The sequence below is a fragment of the Salvelinus alpinus genome, chromosome 9 (genome assembly GCF_045679555.1).
Source record: "Salvelinus alpinus chromosome 9, SLU_Salpinus.1, whole genome shotgun sequence".
NCBI lineage: Eukaryota > Metazoa > Chordata > Actinopteri > Salmoniformes > Salmonidae > Salvelinus > Salvelinus alpinus.
The window spans coordinates 7,353,076-7,375,630 of NC_092094.1; the positions used below are offsets into that span (position 1 = coordinate 7,353,076).

Below are 22,555 nucleotides of genomic sequence, written 5' to 3' on the forward strand. Positions count from 1 at the left end.
CAGAGAGAGAGAGAGCATTATAGAGACTCAGAGAGAGAGAGAGCATTATAGAGACTCAGAGAGAGAGAGCATTATAGAGACTCAGAGAGAGAGAGAGAGCATTATAGAGACTCAGAGAGAGAGCATTATAGAGACTCAGAGAGAGAGCATTATAGAGACTCAGAGAGAGAGCATTATAGAGACCTGAAGTAGGTAGAAAGCTTCAGTTGATGGGTGTCTACTCTACTGTACTGTACATACCATTAAAACATAGATCTCCCTTTCACTGGTTGAATAACATGCTTTGTGTTTTGAATAATTTCGACCGTGAATCAGAAGTGAGACACAGGCACTAAGGTGAAAGGAGACACGGTGAAGTTATTAAGTACCATGACACTGCAGCAGTGAGACCCACTCTGACTACAGAAGAACCCCACATCTGAAGCACACAATGCGCCTGCTCAAGTAAGAGAATTTAGTCACTAAGTAAATCGAGACATGAGGAGGAGATGAGGAGAGGAGGAGAAGTTTGGGGATAATTGCAAAAGCAATCTGTATTCTCTGCAGGAGATCCTTCTTAAATCGTCTAGCGCTGCCTGAAACTGTCTGTTCTGACCTTCAACCTGTTTCAATCTAATCAACTGGAGTCACAACTCTGCTTTCTGCATGCTAATCCACAAACACACATAGGCATGCACATGGCCGTCCACACATCACACACACTCCACACCTACCAACTCCATATTAGCATCAACTGGCGGATAAAATAGAAATGGATCTCTGGAGCATCTCTCTACCCCTCTACCACTCTCTTTCCCTCTCTACCCCTCTACCACTCTCTTTCTCTCTCTACCCCTCTACCACTCTCTTTCTCTCTCTACCCCTCTACCACTCTCTTTGTCTCTATACCCCTCTACCACTCTCTTTCTCTCTCTACCTCTGAGTTAGCGGAGCTAACATGATGCAGCCCAGACTCCTAGACTAGCAGTGAGTTAGTGGAGCTAACATGATGCAGCCCAGACTCCCAGGCTAGCAGTGAGTTAGTGGAGCTAACATGATGCAGCCCACACTCCCAGTGCAGGCTAGCAGTGAGTTAGTGGAGCTAACACGATACAGCCCAGACTCCCAGGCTAGCAGTGAGTTAGTGGAGCTAACATAATGCAGCCCAGACTCCCAGGCTAGCAGTGAGTTAGTGGAGCTAACATGATGCAGCCCAGACTCCCAGGCTAGCAGTGAGTTAGTGGAGCTAACATGATGCAGCCCAGACGCCCAGGCTAGCAGTGAGTTAGTGGAGCTAACATGATGCAGCCCAGACTCCCAGGCTAGCAGTGAGTTAGTGGAGCTAACAGTGAAGGCTGCTCAGTGAAGGCTGCTCAGTGAAGGCTGCTCAGGGAAGGCTGCTCAGGGAAGGCTGCTCAGTGAAGGCTGAACACAAGTCAGTACTGGTCTATAGCAGGCCATGGAAACACAAGTCAGTACTGGTCTATAGCAGGCCATGGAAACACAAGTCAGTACAGGTTTATAGCAGGCCATGGAAACACAAGTCAGTACAGGTCTATAGCAGGCCATGGAACCACAAGTCAGTACAGGTCTATAGCAGGCCATGGAAACACAAGTCAGTACAGGTCTATAGCAGGCCATGGAAACACAAGTCAGTACAGGTCTATAGCAGGCCATGGAAACACAAGTCAGTACTGGTCTATAGCAGGCCATGGAAACACAAGTCAGTACAGAGCTATAGCAGGCCATGGAAACACAAGTCAGTACTGGTCTATAGCAGGCCATGGAAACACAAGTCAGTACTGGTCTATAGCAGGCCATGGAAACACAAGTCAGTACTGGTCTATAGCAGGCCATGGAAACACAAGTCAGTACAGAGCTATAGCAGGCCATGGAAACACAAGTCAGTACAGGTCTATAGCAGGCCATGGAAACACAAGTCAGTACAGGTCTATAGCAGGCCATGGAAACACAAGTCAGTACAGGTCTATAGCAGGCCATGGAAACACAAGTCAGTACAGGTCTATAGCAGGCCATGGAAACACAAGTCAGTACTGGTCTATAGCAGGCCATGGAAACACAAGTCAGTACTGGTCTATAGCAGGCCATGGAAACACAAGTCAGTACAGAGCTATAGCAGGCCATGGAAACACAAGTCAGTACTGGTCTATAGCAGGCCATGGAAACACAAGTCAGTACTGGTCTATAGCAGGCCATGGAAACACAAGTCAGTACTGGTATATAGCAGGCCATGGAAACACAAGTCAGTACAGGTCTATAGCAGGCCATGGAAACACAAGTCAGTACAGGTCTATAGCAGGCCATGGAAACACAAGTCAGTACAGGTCTATAGCAGGCCATGGAAACACAAGTCAGTACTGGTCTATAGCAGGCCATGGAAACACAAGTCAGTACTGGTCTATAGCAGGCCATGGAAACACAAGTCAGTACTGGTATATAGCAGGCCATGGAAACACAAGTCAGTACAGGTTTATAGCAGGCCATGGAAACACAAGTCAGTACTGGTCTATAGCAGGCCATGGAAACACAAGTCAGTACAGGTCTATAGCAGGCCATGGAAACACAAGTCAGTACAGGTCTATAGCAGGCCATGGAAACACAAGTCAGTACTGGTCTATAGCAGGCCATGGAAACACAAGTCAGTACTGGTCTATAGCAGGCCATGGAAACACAAGTCAGTACAGAGCTATAGCAGGCCATGGAAACACAAGTCAGTACTGGTCTATAGCAGGCCATGGAAACACAAGTCAGTACTGGTCTATAGCAGGCCATGGAAACACAAGTCAGTACAGGTCTATAGCAGGCCATGGAAACACAAGTCAGTACAGGTCTATAGCAGGCCATGGAAACACAAGTCAGTACAGGTCTATAGCAGGCCATGGAAACACAAGTCAGTACTGGTCTATAGCAGGCCATGGAAACCACGTGTTTGATATATTTGATACATTTCCACCTATTCCAGCAACACGTCCTCCCTAATTAAGGTGCCACCACCCTGTGGATGGCAGACATTTTTGAGTAGCTCCTTCTATAATGTCTCTTGGTGATTTTTACTCGCTGATTAAAGACGCAGCCTTTTTTTCCTGGGTTTTCCTGGCAGCCTTTTTTGCTGCCCTTTCAACCGAGAGAGAAATGCTCCTCTGAGATCCAGTGAGATACTCACACACTGTTAACTGACACATATTCACATGCAGTGCCTTTGGAAAGTATTCAGACTCCTTGACTTTTCCACATTTTGTTACATTACAGCCTTATTCTAAAATGGATTGAATAAATACAAATCCTCATCAATCTACACACAGTACCCCATAATGACATCACAATACCCCATAATGACATAACAATACCCCATAATGACATCACAATACCCCATAATGACATCACAATACCCCATAATGACAAAGCAAAAACAGGTTTTAGAAATGTTTCCAAGTGTATTCAAAACTTAAAAACAGAAATACCTTATTCAGACCCTTTGCTATGAGACTCGAAATTGAGCTCAGGTGCATCCTGTTTCCATTGATCATCCTTGAGATGTTTCTACAACTGTATTGGAGTCCACCTTTTAGGTGCCTTTTGGCAAACTGTGCGTATATTAATGAGGAAAACAAAATAATTTGATCCATATTAGAATAAGGCTGTAACGTAACAAAATGTGGAAAAAATCAAGGGGTCTGAATTCTTTCCAAAGGCGCTGCATATATTATGAATCGTCCATAAGTTTGAAAAAATGTAGATATAATTTTTAGGTCATATCGCCCAGACCTACACACACACACACACACACACACACAACCACACACAGACACCCGGCACAGCCAGAAGAGGACTGGCCACCCCTCATAGCCTGGTTCCTCTCTAGGTTTCTTCCTAGGTTCTGGCCTTTCTAGGGAGTTTTTCCTAGCCACCGTGCTTCTACACCTGCATTGCTTGCTGTTTGGGGTTTTAGGCTGGGTTTCTGTACAGCACTTTGAGATATCAGCTGATGTAAGAAGGGCTTTATAAATACATTTGATTTGATTTAGACACACAAAACCACACATAATCACACACAACCACACACACACACACACACTGATCCACTGACCAGATAGGAACCCCTCCGCTTGCTGCAAATAATTCGTGACTCACTCATCCTCTGACCAAAGGCAAATGGATGAGTCCTCATGGGATTACTAGAAATGTTTATGCAGTAGAAAGCCATATACATTATACTGACATCAGCCATATATATAGTGAGCCAACAACATTTCTGACCTTGCTATATTCTTGGCATATCTGAGAAGGTTGTATTACTGGTCTTTAGTAGACCTGTAATGATTTGTGTTACTGTTTTGACAATTAAATTGTCATGTTTGTTTTGTTTCAAGAGTTTATAAAGAGCTGCACATTTTGACATGTCTTTACTGCATTGTATGTTTTATGGTTGATGTATTTTTTACAGTGTCCAGATCGAAACTTTGTGTTGAGTTGGCTGGTTTATCAAACACATTCTGTCACGACTTCCGCCGAAGTCGGCTCCTCTCCTTGTTCGGGCGGCGTTCGGCGGTGGACGTCACCGGCTTTCTAGCCATCGCCGCTCCATTTTTCCATTTGTTTTGTCTTGTTCCCTGCACACCTGGTTTTCATTCCCTAATCACACTGCATGTGTGGAATTGGAATCCTCTGTTCCCCCTCCATGTCTTTGTGTGGAATTGTTTTTGTTACGTGTTTCGTGTGTACGCGCCAGGCTGGGTTTTCCCCCGTTAGTCCGTGGCTTTTCACGAGGGATGTTTATATTGTTCAACATTTGCTCTATTTTTGTGACTGTTTCGCGCATTACACTTTTACCTTTGGCTGGAGGTTTTGACGCAGTGGCGTCTGTCGGTTTTATTTCCCTCTACCTTAATAAAGTGTGCGCCTGTTCACAACTCGCTGCTCTCCTGCACCTGACTCCTCCACCAGTAGCGCATACGCTGACACATTCCTGCTGTCTGGATTGAAACTGTGTGTTGAGTTGGCTGGTTACCAAGCACATTCCTGCTGTTTGGATTGAAACGGTGTGTTGAGTTGACTGGTTACCAAACACATTCCTGCTGTTTGGATTGAAACGGTGTGTTGAGTTGACTGGTTACCAAGCACATTCCTGCTGTCTGGATTGAAACTGTGTGTTGAGTTGGCTGCAAACACATTCCTGCTGTTTGGTCAGAACATTCACATTGAGTTGATTAGGGGGGATTTGCTTGAATGTGGTTAAAAGGCAGTGAATTGGCTCATACTTTGAGAACTTGCTACCAAGCTCCTGTGTGTATAAGACACACACTGTGTTTTCTCTTAGATATTATTCTGAAGACACGTGTAACCACGTTAAATCAACCTAATCAGCCTGTTGGTAACAGTCATACACTCTGTGTTATTCTGGAAGGTATCAGGCATGTCATGTACACTGGAATTGTTTGAGTGTCAATTCTTTCGTGACTAATAAATTCTATTAGTTTAATTGAGTAAATGCATTCCTCGTTTTACAGAGTAATTATTTGACTGACTCTTGTCCTCTAATTTAGTAGGTCTATTGATAGTTGTTAATTCCCCTATATACATAGCACATGCTTGGGTACCGAGCTTGACATCCCTGAGCTGCTTGCCTCAATAAATTAATCCTAAAACGTTGGGTCGCCAGGATTAGCTATTTGTAACTAGCCTCTTTAATAATTGCATAACAGTGCAAGATAGATACATGTTCATTATAGTCATACTGAGAGGTGAAGTAATGATTTTCTTTCTTGCTAGATCCTCCAGAGACACACAGGGCCTGTTGCATTTATTCATGAAATCATGGAGTCAGATTGAGAAATGTAGTTTATTATTATTCAACATAATTTCTACATAATAATGGATGGATTATTTCCACCAAACTACAGTAGTCAAACCTGACCTAACCTAACCCAACCTGACCTAACCTGACCAAACCTGACCTAACCAACCAAACCTGACCTAATCTAACCCAACCTGACCTAACCAACCAAACCTGACCTAATCTAACCCAACCTGACCTAACCAACCAAACCTGACCTAACCTAACCCAACCTGACCTAACCTGACCAAACCTGACCTAACCAACCAAACCTGACCTAATCTAACCCAACCTGACCTAACCAACCAAACCTGACCTAATCTAACCCAACCTGACCTAACCAACCAAACCTGACCTAATCTAACCCAACCTGACCTAATCTAACTCAACCTGACCTAATCTAACCCAACCTGACCTAATCTAACCCAACCTGACCTGACCCAACCAAACCTGACCTAATCTAACTCAACCTGAACTAACCTGCCCTGCCCTGCCCTAACCCAACCAAACCAAACCTGACCTAATCTAACCCAACCTGACCCAATCTAACCTAACCCAACCTAATCTAACCCAACCCAACCTGACCTAACCTAACCCAACCTGACCTTACCAACCAAACCTGACGTAATCTAACCCAACCTGACCTAATCTAACTCAACCTGAACTAACCTAACCCAACCTGACCTGAAACCAACCCAACCTGACCTAACCTAACCCAACCAAACCTGACCTAATCTAACCCAACCTGACCTAACCTAACCCAACCAAACCTGACCTAATCTAACCCAACCTGAACTAACCTAACCCAACCTGACCTAACCAACCCAACCTGACCTAACCAACCCAACCTGACCTGACCTAATCTAACCCAACCCAACCTGACCTAATCTAACCCAACCCAACCTGACCTAATCTAACCCAACCAAACCTGACCTAATCTAACCAAACCTGACCTAATCTAACCCAACCTAACCTAATCTAACCTAATCTAACCCAACCAAACCAAACCTGACCTAACTAAACCCAACCTCACCTAACCCAACCAAACCCGACCTAATCTAACCCAACCAAACCTGACCTAACCAAACCTGACCTAACCCAACCTGACCTAACCTAACCCAACCTGACCCAATCTGTCCCAACCCAACCTGACCTAACCTAACTAAACCAAACCAAACCTGACCTAATCTAAACCAACCCAACCTAATCTAGCCTAACCTAATCCAACCCAAACGAACCTGCCTTAATCTAATCTAACCTAACCCAACCCGATCTAACCCAACCCAACCTGACCTAATCTACCCAAACCCAACCTAATCTAAACCAACCCAACCTAATCTAGCCTAACCTAATCCAATCCAAACGAACCTGCCTTAATCTAACCTAATCTAACCTAACCCAACCCGATCTAACCCAACCCAACCTGACCTAATCTAACCAAACCCAACCTAATCTAAACCAACCCAACCTAATCTAGCCTAACCTAATCCAATCCAAACGAACCTGCCTTAATCTAACCTAATCTAACCTAACCCAACCCGATCTAACCCAACCCAACCTGACCTAATCTAACCAAACCCAACCTAATCTAAACCAACCCAACCTAATCTAGCCTAACCTAATCCAATCCAAACGAACCTGCCTTAATCTAACCTAACCCAACCCAATCTAACCCAACCCAATCTAACCTAACCCAATCTAACCTAACCTAACCCAACCTGACCTAACCTAACCAAACCCAATCTAACCTAACCCAACCTAACCAAACCAAAACCAATCTAACCTAACCAAACCCAATCTAACCTAACCCAACCTAACCAAACCAAAACCAATCTAACCTAACCAAACCCAATCTAACCTAACCCAACCTAACCTAACCAAACCCAATCTAACCTAACCCAACCTAACCAAACCCAACCCAATCTAACCTGACCTAACCAAACCCAATCTAACCTAACCTAACCCAACCCAATCTAACCTAACCCAACCTGACCTAACCAAAACCAATCTAACCTAACCCAACCCAATCTAACCTGACCTAACCCAACCAAATCCAATCCAATCCAATCTAACCCAACCCAACCCAACCCAACCTGACCTAACCTAACCAAACCCAACCCAACCCAATCTAACCCAACCCAACCTAACCTGACCTAACCTAACCAAACCCAATCTAACCCAACCCAACCCAACCTTGAGCTAAATGTAATGGAGGTGAAAAGGCCTGTTCTCTCATTCACCAGCATGTGTGTGTGTGTGTGTGTGTGTGTGTGTGTGTGTGTGTGTGTGTGTGTGTGTGTGTGTGTGTGTGTGTGTGTGTGTGTGTGTGTGTGTGTGTGTGTGTGTGTGTGTGTGTGTGTGTGTGTGTGTGTGTGTGTGTGTGTGTGTGTGTGTGTGTGTGTGTGTGTGTGTGTGTGTGAAAAGGAACAGGGCCAAATAGAAGCAGCTGCGATCTGTGATGCAATGTTTACATGTGTAGATTGATATGAAAGAGAAGATGGAAGATTCCAGGAATGGAATCTTCTCTGATATAGAGGGTTCTAGAACATCGACTTTTAGAATGTATCACATTAGCATTACAATGCTAAGGAAGGATGTGTCGATAGTGTACAATCATCTCTAAGAGTGAGTCCCAAATCACACCCTAATTCCTATATAGAGCCCCATGGGTCCCTAGTCTAAAGTAGTGCACTATAAAGGGACAGGTTGCCATTTGGAACACAGCCTAATGTTGTGTCAGTGGGAAGTACTGAGGCTGTTCTGGTAACGATGGCTGTAAGCCATTTAGTATTCATGTTCAATCAGGTGACTCCTGCCAGTAATGAGTTCAATTGAAGGGAAGGAAGTCTGGCATGGGGTTGTGTAATTGCGTTCGCGCTGTGGAGCCAATCAGAATTAGTCATTTGTACTGGCTAAATAGCTGCGTAATGAACAAAGCTGAGAAAAAAAGTGCACTGTTAAAAATAAAAAATAAAAGAAAATGGCAGAGACAAAGCTGATCCTGAGGTAGAGAACTCTATAGCTATCTCTCCCCTCCTACTAGTGTATGTTCATAATGCTGCGATTATATTCAGCCATCTTCTTGTTTAGTTCTGGACTACCTTTACGCACCTGTGACAACAACATGACCGCAGGACAGGTGCAACCCCCCCCCCCCCCCCCCCATAGTCCAATTCAGCACCACAGACAGCGTCAGCTGACACGACTTTCCCAACTCCTCGCTTACATACCATACTTTCGTTGCTGTCTGTCCAGCACCACGGACAGCGTCAACTGACACGACAACAGAATTGCAACCCATACATATTGCTTCAGCACTGTGGACAGGAGGTAAGTGACACAGCTGTCATTTCAGCACCAATGGACAGCACCAAACTGCACGGCCCATGCATTCTACACCATTGACAGGAGGTAAGTGACACAGCTGTCATTTCAGCACCAATGGACAGCACCAAACTGCACGGCCCATGCATTCTACACCATTGACAGGAGTAAGTGACACAGCTGTCATTTCAGCACCGTGGACAGCGCCAAGTGCTATTTATGGCCGTCCATTCAGCGCTACCTGTCTGCCTCCTTACAGCTGGCATTTCCCTAGACAGCTCCTAACCAGCGTTGGCGATTATGACAGGAGTGGGCACTCCTAACACTTTCTTTCAAGGGGCAGTAGTCTAGGAAACATGGAGAAAAAAAAAACACTTGACTTGAAGCATGCATTTATGACACTGATATTAAAAAAGTAGGAATATTTTCTGGGTGATTTAAATAACTTGCTTGTAACAGATGACATTCAAATTCTGACTATCTCTGAAACTCTACTTAGATAACACCTTTGATAATACAGTGGTAGCAATACATGGTTATAACATCTACCGAAAAGACAGAAATGCCAGAGGTGGAGGTGTTGCTGTGTATATTTAGAACCACATTCCTGTAAAGATTAGAGAGGATCTCATGTTAATTACTGTTGAAGTAATATGGCTACAGGTTCATCTGCCTCACCTAAAGCCCATTCTGGTGGGAAGCTGCTATAGACTACCAAGTGCTAACAGTCAGTATCTGGATAACATGGTGTGACATGCTTGATAATGTATGTGATATCAACAGAGAAGTATATTTTCTGGGTGATTTAAATATTGACTGGCTTTCAGGAAAAAAACTGTTTAATCCCTGTGGATTGATGAGGAATTGAGAAATTGTATGGCTGAGAGGGATGAGACAAAATGAATGGCAAATAAGTCTGGCTGCACAACCGATTGGCAAAACGTACTGCAAATTGAGAAATCCTGTGACTATACTGAATAAAAAGAAGAAGTAACTACACTATGAAACAAAGATAAATGACATAAAGAATGATAAAAGCTTTGGAGCGCCTTCAATGAAATGTTTGGCAAAAAGGCGAACTCAGTTCGATTCATTCATTGAATCAGATGGCTCATTCATTACAAAACCCTCTGATATTGCCAACTACTTTAATGATTTCGGCAAACTTAGGCATGACAACAAACACTGACACTATTTTTTATTAGATTTCTTTATCTAACTAGGTAAGTCAGTTAAGAAATACATCTTATTTACAACGACGGCCTACCCAGGCCAAACCCTCCGCCCTATGGGACTACCGATCACGGGCCGGTTGCGATACAGCCCGGGATCGAACCCGGGTCTGCAGTGACGCCTCTTGCTCTGCGATGCAGTGTCTCAGACCGCTGTGCCACTCAGGACCCCTAAAATAAACGTATTATTGACGCTACACATCTAAGTATATCTGATCAAATGGTGAACTACAAGTGTTGTAATTTTGAATTATGTAAAGTGAGTGTGGAAGAGGTGAAAAAAATGATTGTTCTCTATCAACAATGACAAGCCACCTGGGTCTGACAACTTGGATGGAAAATTACTGAGGATAATAGCGGACTATATTGCCACTCCTGTTCACCATATCTTTAAGCCTTCTAGAAAGTGTGTGCCCTCAGGCCTGGAGGGGAGCTAAAGTCATTCCGCTACCTAAGAATAGTAAAGCCCCCTTTACTGTCTCAAATAGCCGACCAATCAGCCTGTTACCAACCCTTAGTATACTTCTGGGAAGAAATTGGTTTGACCAGATACAATGCTATTTTACAGTAAACTAATGGACAACAGACTTTCAGCACACTTTTGCAGCAGCTAATGGGGATCCCTAATAAAACTCAAATACGAAATATGACAATATATGTATTAAATCTTGATCACTTAACCTGGCCAGATAAGAAGTAATACATCATACTCCGTTCATTTGTAGTCCTACAGTTAACATGCAAGGGTGGGGAAGGTTTAGGCCTACTTCCAAGACATTACTCAAAACAAGCTGCCTAGGTCCTAGTGGCAGTCATCACTTACCCGAGGCCCCCTGCATCCAGCCGCAGATCTTATAGACGGTGGTGGTGGAGAACAGGAAGAAGAGAGTGAAGGAAGCGATGCAAGCCATCACCAACATCATCGACATCCCTACGAAGAACGACGCGGCCTTGAACGCGGTGGATGGGATCTGCGCGAACTCTGTGAAGGTCCCTGTGCAGTCGAGCTCTCTTTGGATTCCGTCGCCGGTGCAGAAGTGGAAAAGGCCGAAGTAGCCCGCCTGAGGGGTGTCCACGCCGTCTCCGATCCAATAGGGCTGGCTGAAGATCACCACGTTCAAGATGGCGAACAGGATGGTGAAAATGGCCCACAGGAGTCCGATGGCACGGGAGTTACGGACGTAGTTATGCTGGTATAGTTTAATGTCATCCGACGACATGGATGGGAGCATCGACGCGGCCGATCCGGGTATCATTGTAGCACAGTTTGTGTTGTATCCCAGTCCGGGTATTATGAAGTAGCCTAGATATGCTTATTAAATTAGGTAGTCAAGCAACGGGGAGGGGGGGGGGGGACTGACTAATTAATTAGTTGAGAAATGCAGGAGTCAGTAGTTATTTCTGCTGTAAAAAGCACCCAACAGTAGGCCTAGCCTAGATTGAATGAATCACATCAAAGGCAACATCTGGACAGCATATTCAACTCATGACGTCGCAACCCGAGGCTGGTGCATAAACCGGAGTGTCAAAACGTTTATCTGCAAGCTCGCTCCTATGTTATAACTCTGAGAACTTGGCGACTCCTGAACTAGTGTACGTGAGAAATAATTCCCTCCCACCTCTCTCGTAGGCTACGAATGCCCGTCTGTCAGACACATCGCTCGTGGCACGTGTCACTTGCGTATGTCCCCGGAATACCTCCTTGAAAAAGACAGCAAATATCAGATTGTCATTCGGATATTACACATGACATTTCACCAATTATCAAATTTAAATCGATTTTTTTTGGGCTTACAGAACAGCAGCGGCAATAGGCTATGCCTCCAATTTCCTAAGCAATGTAGACGACAGCGACAGAATCAACCCGGAGCAAACGAAACACAATGTCTATAATACCCTCCCTCCCGTAAACCCAAAATCACAATCCTGCGAGATAATTCACAGCATCTAGCCCGGGATAAATTACACACAGCCCTGTCCCGGTACTTTGTTACTGAGAATATTTTCACGAGCTACGGCAGCATCAACAGCCTCTGTCAGTGATGCTGAAAGAAAGGAGAGGAGAAGAGGAAGAGAGGAGGAGTGAAAAGAGGAGAGACACGATTCAATAACCGCACCAGATGAAGCGGATGGTGATGTGCGCGCCAACGCTGACGATGTTCAGTTCTCTCAACCTATAACAACATTGCATCTGTCTGCCCCATGAGGTGTTTAAATATAGCCTGTTACATTCCATCCAAGCAATATATTTCAAAGAGACGTGTAGCCCGACATCCGTGACTAGCTATCCAACCACTGCTGCATCAATCCCAAACTCGCGTTTGTAGGGTTACGGACAGATCCGGACGACAAGACAAGCCCACATCCTCGCGATCACATGATCTGCGCTTGACAGTTTGCGCGTCGAAATGGAGGCTGTACAATAATCGCAATTTTTTTTCAAATGCTCACGCGGCTCGGTCAGGGCGAAAATGGTCTCTCAGATTCAGTGGTCCGGTTAGTGCACGCCTCGCGCCTCTCCCGGTCACTCGGTCTTCCTATGACTGAGTTAAAGATGGTAGACTACCCGTCGTGCAGGACTGAACGCCTCACAGGAGGATGTCAGATAAGATGAAGAAGGACATTCCAGTATGCTGGTGCACGAGGAAACGGGCACCTTCCCACATACCAGTTTACTAGAATGAAACAGACATCATTGTCCATTATTACTGGAGCTAATTGTTCACCTGATAGGTGAATAGGGTGCCATATTGTGTTAAGATGACTGCAACTTTAATCTTCAAAAATAAAGTACCTTCAAATGTAACAAACATACCTACATTTCATCATGTATGAATACAACAGAGACAATACTTTATCGTTTGTGCAGTAGCCCACACAAACCCATATTGGTTTTGCACATAGTGATGTGGTAACATACAGATTTGGGTCAGTGATTGTCACTGTAAAATCTTTCATCCACAAGCTTTTAGGGGGGGTGGCTGGCGGGGGGGGGGCATCCACCACACAGGAAGAGGATCATTTCAATCTGGATTAAACAGGGTTCTGACAAACTAGCCCCTGTTACATCATCATCATTATGACTCATCACCCAGGGTTTAGCTGGATCACTAATGTGTCCCAAATGGTACATTATTACCTACATAGTGCACTACTTTTGACCTGGGGCCGGTAGGGAACTGATCAAACGTAGTGCACTATATATAGAGAATAAGGTGCCATTTGGGACAAAAACCACGGAACGAGAGTAGCTAATATAGAACTGCTGCTCTGGTATTGTGTTTATACAGTATTTGGTGGATTTGGGTGTTTAATGCTGTCTTTTAAGGCACAGGGTTGCCGCTATCCGTGGTGCTGAATACAGAGCCATGTACAGTGTATTCGGCAGTGGTTTAAAGTACTTAAGTAAAAAATACTTTAAAGTACTACTTAAGTCGTTTTTTTTTGGGCTGTCTGTACTTTAACACCTCCCTGACCAAGGCCCTTCTCCCCCAATTGATCAGTTTGGCCAGCTCTAGGAAGAGTTTTGGTGGTTCCAAACTTCTTCCATTTAAGAATGATGGAGGCCACTGTGTTCTTGGGGACCTTCAATGCTGCAGAAACCTTTTGCTACCCTTCCCCAGATCTGTGCCTCGACACAATCCTGTCTCAGAGCACTACTGACAACTCCTTCGACCTCATGGCTTGGTTTTTGCTCTGTGGGACCTTATATAGACAGGTGTGTTCCTTGCCAAATCATGTCCAATCAATTGAATTTACCACAGGTGGACTCCAATCAAGTTGTAGAAACATCTCAAGGATATTCAATAAAAACAGGATGCACCTGAGCTCAATTTCAAGTCTCATAGCAAAGGGTCTGAATACTTATGTAAATAAGGTATTTCTGTTTTTTTCTAAAAACCTGTTTTTGCTTTGTCATTATGCGGTATTGTCTGTAGATGTTTTTTATTTAATCGATTTTAGAATAAGACTGTAATGTAACAGAATGTGTAAAAAGGGAAGTGGTCTGAATACTTTCCGAATACACTGTAGGTGTGTGCTGTCCATGGTGCTAAATGAACACCCTCTGCCCAGGTGTTGCTGACACATGCCAGATCTTACAAGGCCTGGAAAATGTATTTTAAAAAAAACGTTTTAGCTAACCACATAACATGTTATGGCAATCTGGTGCCCGACTGCTCAGTCGATGACGTGGCACGCAAACATTGGTTGATGCATGCAACATCTGAGCAGGGGATGGTGACCATACTGATGTGTATGCTGTCCACGGTGCTGAACGGCAGCCATACTGGTTGTAGTTCTGTGAGTGTGAAGGAAGTCTGGTTGTAGTTCTGGGAGTGTGAAGGAAGTCTGGTTGTAGTTCTGTGAAAAGAGTGTGATGGGAAGTTTGGTTGTAGTCTGTGAAAAGAGTGTGATGGGAAGTGTGGTTGTAGCTCTGTGAAAAGAGTGTGATGGGAAGTCTTATTGTAGTTCTGGGAGTGTGATGGGAAGTCTGGTTGTAGAACTGTGAAAGGAGTGTGATGGGAAGTCTGGTTGTAGTTCTGTGAGTGTGATGGGAAGTCTGGTTGTAGTTCTGTGAGTGTGATGGGAAGTTTGGTTGTAGTCTGTGAAAAGAGTGTGATGGGAAGTCTGGTTGTAGTTCTGTGAGTGTGATGGGAAGTCTGGTTGTAGAACTGTGAAAGGAGTGTGATGGGAAGTCTGGTTGTAGTTCTGTGAGTGTGATGGGAAGTCTGGTTGTAGTTCTGTGAGTGTGATGGGAAGTTTGGTTGTAGTCTGTGAAAAGAGTGTGATGGGAAGTCTGGTTGTAGTTCTGTGAGTGTGATGGGAAGTCTGGTTGTAGTTCTGTGAGTGTGATGGGAAGTCTGGTTGTAGTTCTGTGAGTGTGATGGGAAGTCTGGTTGTAGAACTGTGAAAGGAGTGTGATGGGAAGTTTGGTTGTAGTCTTTGAAAAGAGTGTGATGGGAAGTTTGGTTGTAGTTCTGTGAAAGAGTGTGATGGGAAGACTGGTTGTAGTTCTGTGAAAGAGTGTGATGGGAAGACTGGTTCTATGGAGACACAATTTCCAAATTGATACCTGAATCCTGTAGATCTGAGGGTGTAACGTAGAGCCTACCTAATACGGTAATATATAAGCTTCATTTTTAACAGCTGGGTAGAATGGAGGAAAACAACAGTTTATTAGGAACACCCATCTAGTACCGGGTTGGACCCCGCCTTTGTCTCCAGAACAGCCTGAATTCTTCAGGGCATGGATTCTACAAGGTGAGGCGTTCAAACGTTGCTCAATTGTTATCAAGGGACCTAACGTGTGCTAGGGAAACATTCCCCATACCATGATATCACCACCACCAGCCTGTACCGTTGACACCAGGGAGGATGGGGCCATGGACTCATGCTGCTTACACCAAATCCTGATTCTGACATCAGGATTTGGAACCCGGGATTCTTTGGACCAGGCAATGTTTTTTCAATTCCTCAAATGTCCGGTGTTGGGGATCGCGTACACACAGCCGCTCTCTCTAGCTGATAGGAGTGGATAGGAGTGGAACCCGGTGTGGTCGTCTGCTGCAACAGCCAATCCCTGACGAGGACCGATGAGTTGTGCGTTTCCGAGACGCCGTTCTGCACGCCACGGTTGTGCTGCGCTGTTATTGGTCTGTTTGTGGCTCGCTTATTAGCTTGCACGATTCTTTCCATTATCCTTTGACCTCTCAATAACGAGCTGTTTAAGCCCTCAGGACTTTCTCTTGACTGGATGTTTTTAGTTTGTTGCACCATTCTTGGTAAAACCCTAGAAACTGTAGTGAAAAGCCCAGGAGGCCGGCCGTTTATGAGATACTGGAACCAGCGCGCCTGGCACCGATGATCATACCAAGCTCGAAGTCAGTTACGTGACTCGTTTTTCCCATTCTAACGTTCAATTGAACAGTAACTGAATTTCTCGATGCCTATCTGCCTGCTTTAAATACACTGTATTTACTAAAGTATGTGGACACAGCCTTCAAATTAGTGGATTCGGCCTTACTGAAGAGCTCAGTGACTTTCAACGTAGCACCGTCATAGGATGCCACCTTTCCAAAAAGTCAGTTAGTCAAATTTCTGTAAGTGCTGTTATTGTGAAGTGGAAATGTCTAGGAGCAACAACGGCTCAGCCGTGAAGTGGTAGGCCACACAACCGCTGAGTGCTGAAGCGCGTAACACGTAAAAATTGTCTGTCCTCGGTTCCAACACTCATTACCGAGTTTCAAACTGCCTCTGGAAGCAACGTCAGCACAATAACTGTTTGTTGGCAACTTCATGAAATGGGTTTCCATGGCTGAGCAGCCACACACAAGCCTATGATCACCATATGCAATGCCAAGCGTCGGCTGGAGTGGTGTAAAGCTCGCCGCCATTGGACTCTGGAGAAGTGGAAATGCATTGTCTGGAGTGATGAATCACACTTCACCATCTGGCAGTCCAACGGATTCATCTGAGTTTGGTGAATGCCAGGAGAACACTACAGTGCCAACTGTAAAGTTTGGTGGAGGAGGAATAATGGTCTGGGGCTGTTTTTCATGGTTCAGGCTCGGCCCCTTAGTTCCAGTGAAAGGAAAGCTTAACACTACAGCACACAATGACATTCTAGATGATTCTGTACTTCCAACTTTGTGGCAACAGTTTGGGTAATGCCCTTTCCTGTTTCAGCATGACAAGGCCCTGTGCAGAAATCGAGGTCCATATAGAAATGGTTTGTCGAGATCAGTGTGGAAGAACTTGACTGGCCTGCACAGAGCCCCGACCTCAACCCCATCGAAACACCTATGGGATGAATTGGAACGCCGACTGCGACCCAGGCCTAATCGCCTAACATCAGTGCCCGACCTCACGAATGCTCTTGTGGCTGAATGGAAGCAAGTCCCCGCAGCAATGTTCCAACATCTAGTGGAAAGCCTTCCCAGAAGAGTCGAGGCTGTTATAGCAGCAAAGGGGGGAACAACTCCATATGAATTTCCATGATTTTTTGAGTGAGATGTTCGATGAGCAGGTGTCCATATACTTTTGATCATGTAGTGTAGCAAGAGATTAAAAAAATGACACTTAACTGATACTTTTCACATTGTTGCATTGGACCATTATTATGGCCAGTTCACAAAATATCTACAGTCCAAACGAGAGGGAGAACCACAATACCACAGTCTAGCCTAGGCCTACTCATGATAACTTGTTACAGTGTGATGTACTCTGTAGAGGCTAATGTGGAGTCCCCCTAATTTGAGAACCATACAGGCCCACTACTGCCTAGTGAGTTCCATAAAGTCCCACTAATGCCTAGTGAGTTCCATAAAGTCCCACTACTGCCTAGTGAGTTCCATAAAGGCCCACTACTACCTAGTGAGTTCCACAAAGGCCCACTACTGCCTAGTGAGTTCCATAAAGGCCCACTACTGCCTAGTGAGTTCCATAAATGCCCACTACTGCCTAGTGAGTTCCATAAAGGCCTACTACTACCTAGTGAGTTCCATAAAGTCCCACTAATGCCTAGTGAGTTCCATAAAGTCCCACTAATGCCTAGTGAGTTCCATAAAGTCCCACTACTGCCTAGTGAGTTCCATAAAGGCCTACTACTACCTAGTGAGTTCCATAAAGTCCCACTACTACCTAGTGAGTTCCATAAAGGCCCACTACTGCCTAGTGAGTTCCATAAAGTCCCACTACTACCTAGTGAGTTCCGTAAAGCCCACTACTACCTAGTGAGTTCCATAAAGGCCCTCTACTACCTAGTGAGTTCCATAAAGGCCCACTACTACCTAGTGAGTTCCACAAAGGCCCACTACTGCCTAGTGAGTTCCATAAAGGCCCACTACTGCCTAGTGAGTTCCATAAAGGCCCACTACTGCCTAGTGAGTTCCATAAATGCCCACTACTGCCTAGTGAGTTCCATAAAGGCCTACTACTACCTAGTGAGTTCCATAAAGTCCCACTAATGCCTAGTGAGTTCCATAAAGTCCCACTAATGCCTAGTGAGTTCCATAAAGTCCCACTACTGCCTAGTGAGTTCCATAAAGGCCTACTACTACCTAGTGAGTTCCATAAAGTCCCACTACTACCTAGTGAGTTCCATAAAGGCCCACTACTGCCTAGTGAGTTCCATAAAGTCCCACTACTACCTAGTGAGTTCCGTAAAGCCCACTACTACCTAGTGAGTTCCATAAAGGCCCACTACTACCTAGTGAGTTCCATAAAGGCCCACTACTGCCTAGTGAGTTCCATAAATTCCCACTAATGCCTAGTGAGGCTATTTGTATTTGTATTTATTATAAGATCCCCATTAGTTCCTGCCAAGGCAGCAGCTACTCTTTCTGGGGTCGTGCAAAATTAAGGCAGTTATACAATTTAAAAAACATTACAATACATTCTCTGTTGATATCACATACATTATTTCACACCTGTGAGCCCTCAGGCCCCTACTCCACCACTACCACATATCTACTCAACAGAGCTGCCCTTCATAACGTCATTAGACTCCACATGGACTATGATAGAATCGATTTCCACGTCCTGACGTAGTACATTCGGGAGCAGCTTAGTAATGTCATTTACTCAAGCTCCGGGATAGGACATTGCTTTTGTACCAGGAACGGTCACATTTCTTACCATGGAGCTGCCCAAAATCCCGGCTGGTGAGAAGGACAAGGAAATCTGCCCACTCCCACGTTTCACAGGATTCGTAGAGGCAGGATTGAGCCCGTTGCTCCCGGCGCCAGATGGAGATGCCCCACTCCATCCAGAGCAGGGACGGAAGGTTATCGACTTCAAAATAGTTGGAGTAGGCACTGCTCAGCATATGTGGGAAGTCCTTCATGACTGTTGGAAAAACATTCCAGGTGAATCTGGTTGAGAGAATGCCAAGAGTGTGCAAAGCTGTCATCAAGGCAAAGGGTGGCTACTTTGAAGAATCTCAAATATAAAACATATTTTGATTTGTTTAACACTTTTTTGGTTACTACATGATTCCATATGTGTCATTTCATGGTGTTTATGGCTTCACTATTATTCTACAATGTAGAAAATAGTAAAATAAAATAAAAACCTTGAATGAGTAGGTGTATCCAAACTTTTGACTGGTACTGTATATTGTGAGATATTACATCTTTGGCTACCTGTGAGGCCTCTTTTCTGCCGTTATTGACTTGCCTCTCATGCCAGGTGAGATTTGGCTAATTAGGCATGTTGTGTTCGATGTCTTTTTGCTTAGGTCTTACATTGATGATGAAAGGGGAACTTCGAAATGGACTAACGGAGTAAGTAGGCCTATCTTAGTCATGATAATCTGTCATCGGTCTTAAAATTTCTGTGTCATTTTGTGTGTTTTTTGATGTAACTAGGACAGGCCTTAAGTAACTAGGACAGGCCTTAAGTAACTAGGACAGGCCTTAAGTAACTAGGACAGGCCTTAAGTAACTAGGACAGGCCTTAAGTAACTAGGACAGGCCTTACGTCCTAGTTATGGGTTTCCGAGTTTGGGAAACCTTGTCCTTGCTGGAAGGGCATGCTATACCAAACTGAACCAAATGGTGGCGACAATTCGTTAGCCTGCGCCAAAGGTACTGGCCCCATTTTGATTGAAGGTAATGACATCGGTTAAAATGTATGTAAAAAAAAAAAAAAAACATCTATAATTTACCATCCATGCCTCTCTATGTGGTAGGTAGTTTGAAAAAACATATTAGACCCCAAATTACCAATTAGTTATGTTGATGTCAGAGCATAAAGCAGAATCTGTTACCTAATTTATTTTAAGTTATCTTTTACCAGGGGGCCATCCACCTGGGGGATACAGGTGTGAAGATGTTCACCCTCAACCACAACAGTGATGTTTCTGCGAGTATGGAATTTTCACATTCACAGCGGCGTCTGTTTCCCGAACCATAAACCACTAACGTGTTCAGAGAAAGAGCCCAGAGCTGACAGTACTAAAGCTTAGTGGTTGAATCTTGTTCTGGAGGCATTTCTGGTCACTAACTCCACTATCTGATTTTAAACCTCAAACACTCTGTTCTGCCTCCAGGGCAAGAATTATGACAATAAACGCAACCTATGTACTAAAACAAAATGGTGATGATCTGCACAGTGCTCCCCAGCACATATTGTGAGTGATTGTGATGGTGAAAGATAGTACATCCTGTACAGCATTGTGGTTTCTACCCCCCCCCCCCTCCCCCCACTCAGAGAAGTGTGTAGGATGCTACTGCCTCTCAAAGTGACGTTGATCATGTGCTTTCATCTCTGTGCAAACACTGGAGTGCTGTGTTTAGTGCTGTGTTTAGTACTGTGTTTAGTGCTGTGTTTAGTGCTGTGTTTAGTACTGTGTTTAGTGCTGTGTTTAGTGGTGTGTTTAGTGCTGTGTTTAGTGCTGTGTTTAGTGCTGTGTTTAGTACTGTGTTTAGTGCTGTGTTTAGTACTGTGTTTAGTGCTGTGTTTAGTGGTGTGTTTAGTGCTGTGTTTAGTGCTGTGTTTAGTGCTGTGTTTAGTGCTGTGTTTAGTACTGTGTTTAGTACTGTGTTTAGTGAATGATGCTACACTTTGATTTGATCTGATTCTCTAGTGGGGGAAACAGTGTGTTGTGTACGTTTTCTCTCTCTCTCTCCCTCTCTCTCTCTCTGTCTCCTCAGTCTCTCTCTCTCTCTCCCTCTCACTTTCTCCCTCTCTCTCTCTCTCTCTCTCTCTCTCTCTCTCTCTCTCTCTCTCTCTCTCTCTCTCTCTCTCTCTCTCTCTCTCTCTCTCTGTCTCCTCACTCTCTCTCTCTCTCTCTCTCTCTCTCTCTCTCTCTCTCTCTCTCTCCTCAGTCTCCTCTCTCTCTCTCTCTCTCTCTCTCTCTCTCTCTCTCTCTCTCTCTCTCTCTCTCTCTCTCTCTCTCTCTCTCTCTCTCTCTCTCTCTGTCTCTGTCTCTGTCTCTGTCTCTCTCTGTCTCTCTGTCTCTCAATTTCAATTCAAGGGGCTTTATTGGCATGGGAAACATGTGTTAACATTGCCAAAGCAAGTGAGGTAGATAATATACAAAAGTTAAATGAACAATAAAAATTAACAGTAAACATTACACATACAGAAGTTTCAAAACAATAAAGACATCACAAATGTCATATTGTATATATACAGTGTTGTAACAATGTACAAATGGTTAAAGTACACAAGGGAAAATAAATAAGCATAAATATGGGTTGTATTTACAATGGTGTTTGTTCTTCACTGGTTGCCCTTTTCTTGTGGCAACAGGTCACAAATCTTGCTGCTGTGATGGCACACTGTGGAATTTCACCCAGTAGATATGGGAGTTTATCAAAATTGGATTTGTTTTCGAATTCTTTGTGGGTCTCTCTGTCTCTTTCTCTGTCTCTCTCTCTCTGTCTCTCTCTCTGTCAATTCAATTCAATTCAATTCAAGGGGCTTTATTGGCATGGGAAACATGTGTTAACATTGCCAAAGCAAGTGAGGTAGATAATATACAAAAGTGAAATAAACAATAAAAATTAACAGTAAACATTACACATACAGAAGTTTCAAAGCAATAAAGACATTACAAATGTCATATTATATATATACAGTGTTGTAGCAATGTATAAATGGTTAAAGCACACAAGTTAAAATAAATAAACATAAATATGGGGTGTATTTACAATGGTGTTTGTTCTTCACTGGTTGCCCTTTTCTTGTGGCAACAGGTCACAAATCTTGCTGCTGTGATGGCACACTGTGGAATTTCACCCAGTAGATATGGGAGTTTATCAAAATTGGATTTGTTTTCGAATTCTTTGTGGATCTGTGTGATCTGAGGGAAATATGTGTCTCTAATATGGTCATACATTGGGCAGGAGGTTAGGAAGTGCAGCTCAGTTTCCACCTCATTTTGTGGGCAGTGAGCACATAGCCTGTCTTCTCTTGAGAGCCATGTCTGCCTACGGCGGCCTTTCTCAATAGCAAGGCTATGCTCACTGAGTCTGTACATAGTCAAAGCTTTCCTTAAGTTTGGGTCAGTCACAGTGGTCAGGTATTCTGCCACTGTGTACTCTCTGTTTAGGGCCAAATAGCATTCTAGTTTGCTCTGTTTGTTTGTTAATTCTTTCCAATGTGTCAAGTAATTATCTTTTTGTTTTCTCATGATTTGGTTGGGTCTAATTGTGCTGTT

The 22,555-nt window shown here is 44.2% G+C and overlaps 1 protein-coding gene across 5 annotated transcripts in view; it reads right to left on the reverse strand.

The window, feature by feature from the left end:
• The window catches only part of LOC139584248 (LHFPL tetraspan subfamily member 3 protein-like), a 100,263-nt gene extending 87,251 nt beyond the window's left edge, over positions 1 to 13,012 (reverse strand). Inside the window, exons 1-2 of one of the 5 annotated variants that reach the window (XM_071415864.1) lie at positions 12,185 to 13,011; positions 11,213 to 12,090 (exon numbers count right to left, since the gene is read on the reverse strand). In XM_071415864.1, coding sequence (XP_071271965.1) covers positions 11,213 to 11,645 — 433 coding nt within the window. In that variant the 5' untranslated portion in view covers positions 11,646 to 12,090; positions 12,185 to 13,011. Of the gene's footprint in view, positions 1 to 11,212 lie in introns of all 5 variants that reach the window. The other 4 variants (XM_071415865.1, XM_071415863.1, XM_071415868.1 and 1 more) reach the window with 4 other exon arrangements.
• Between the last annotated feature and the right edge of the window lie 9,543 nt (positions 13,013 to 22,555).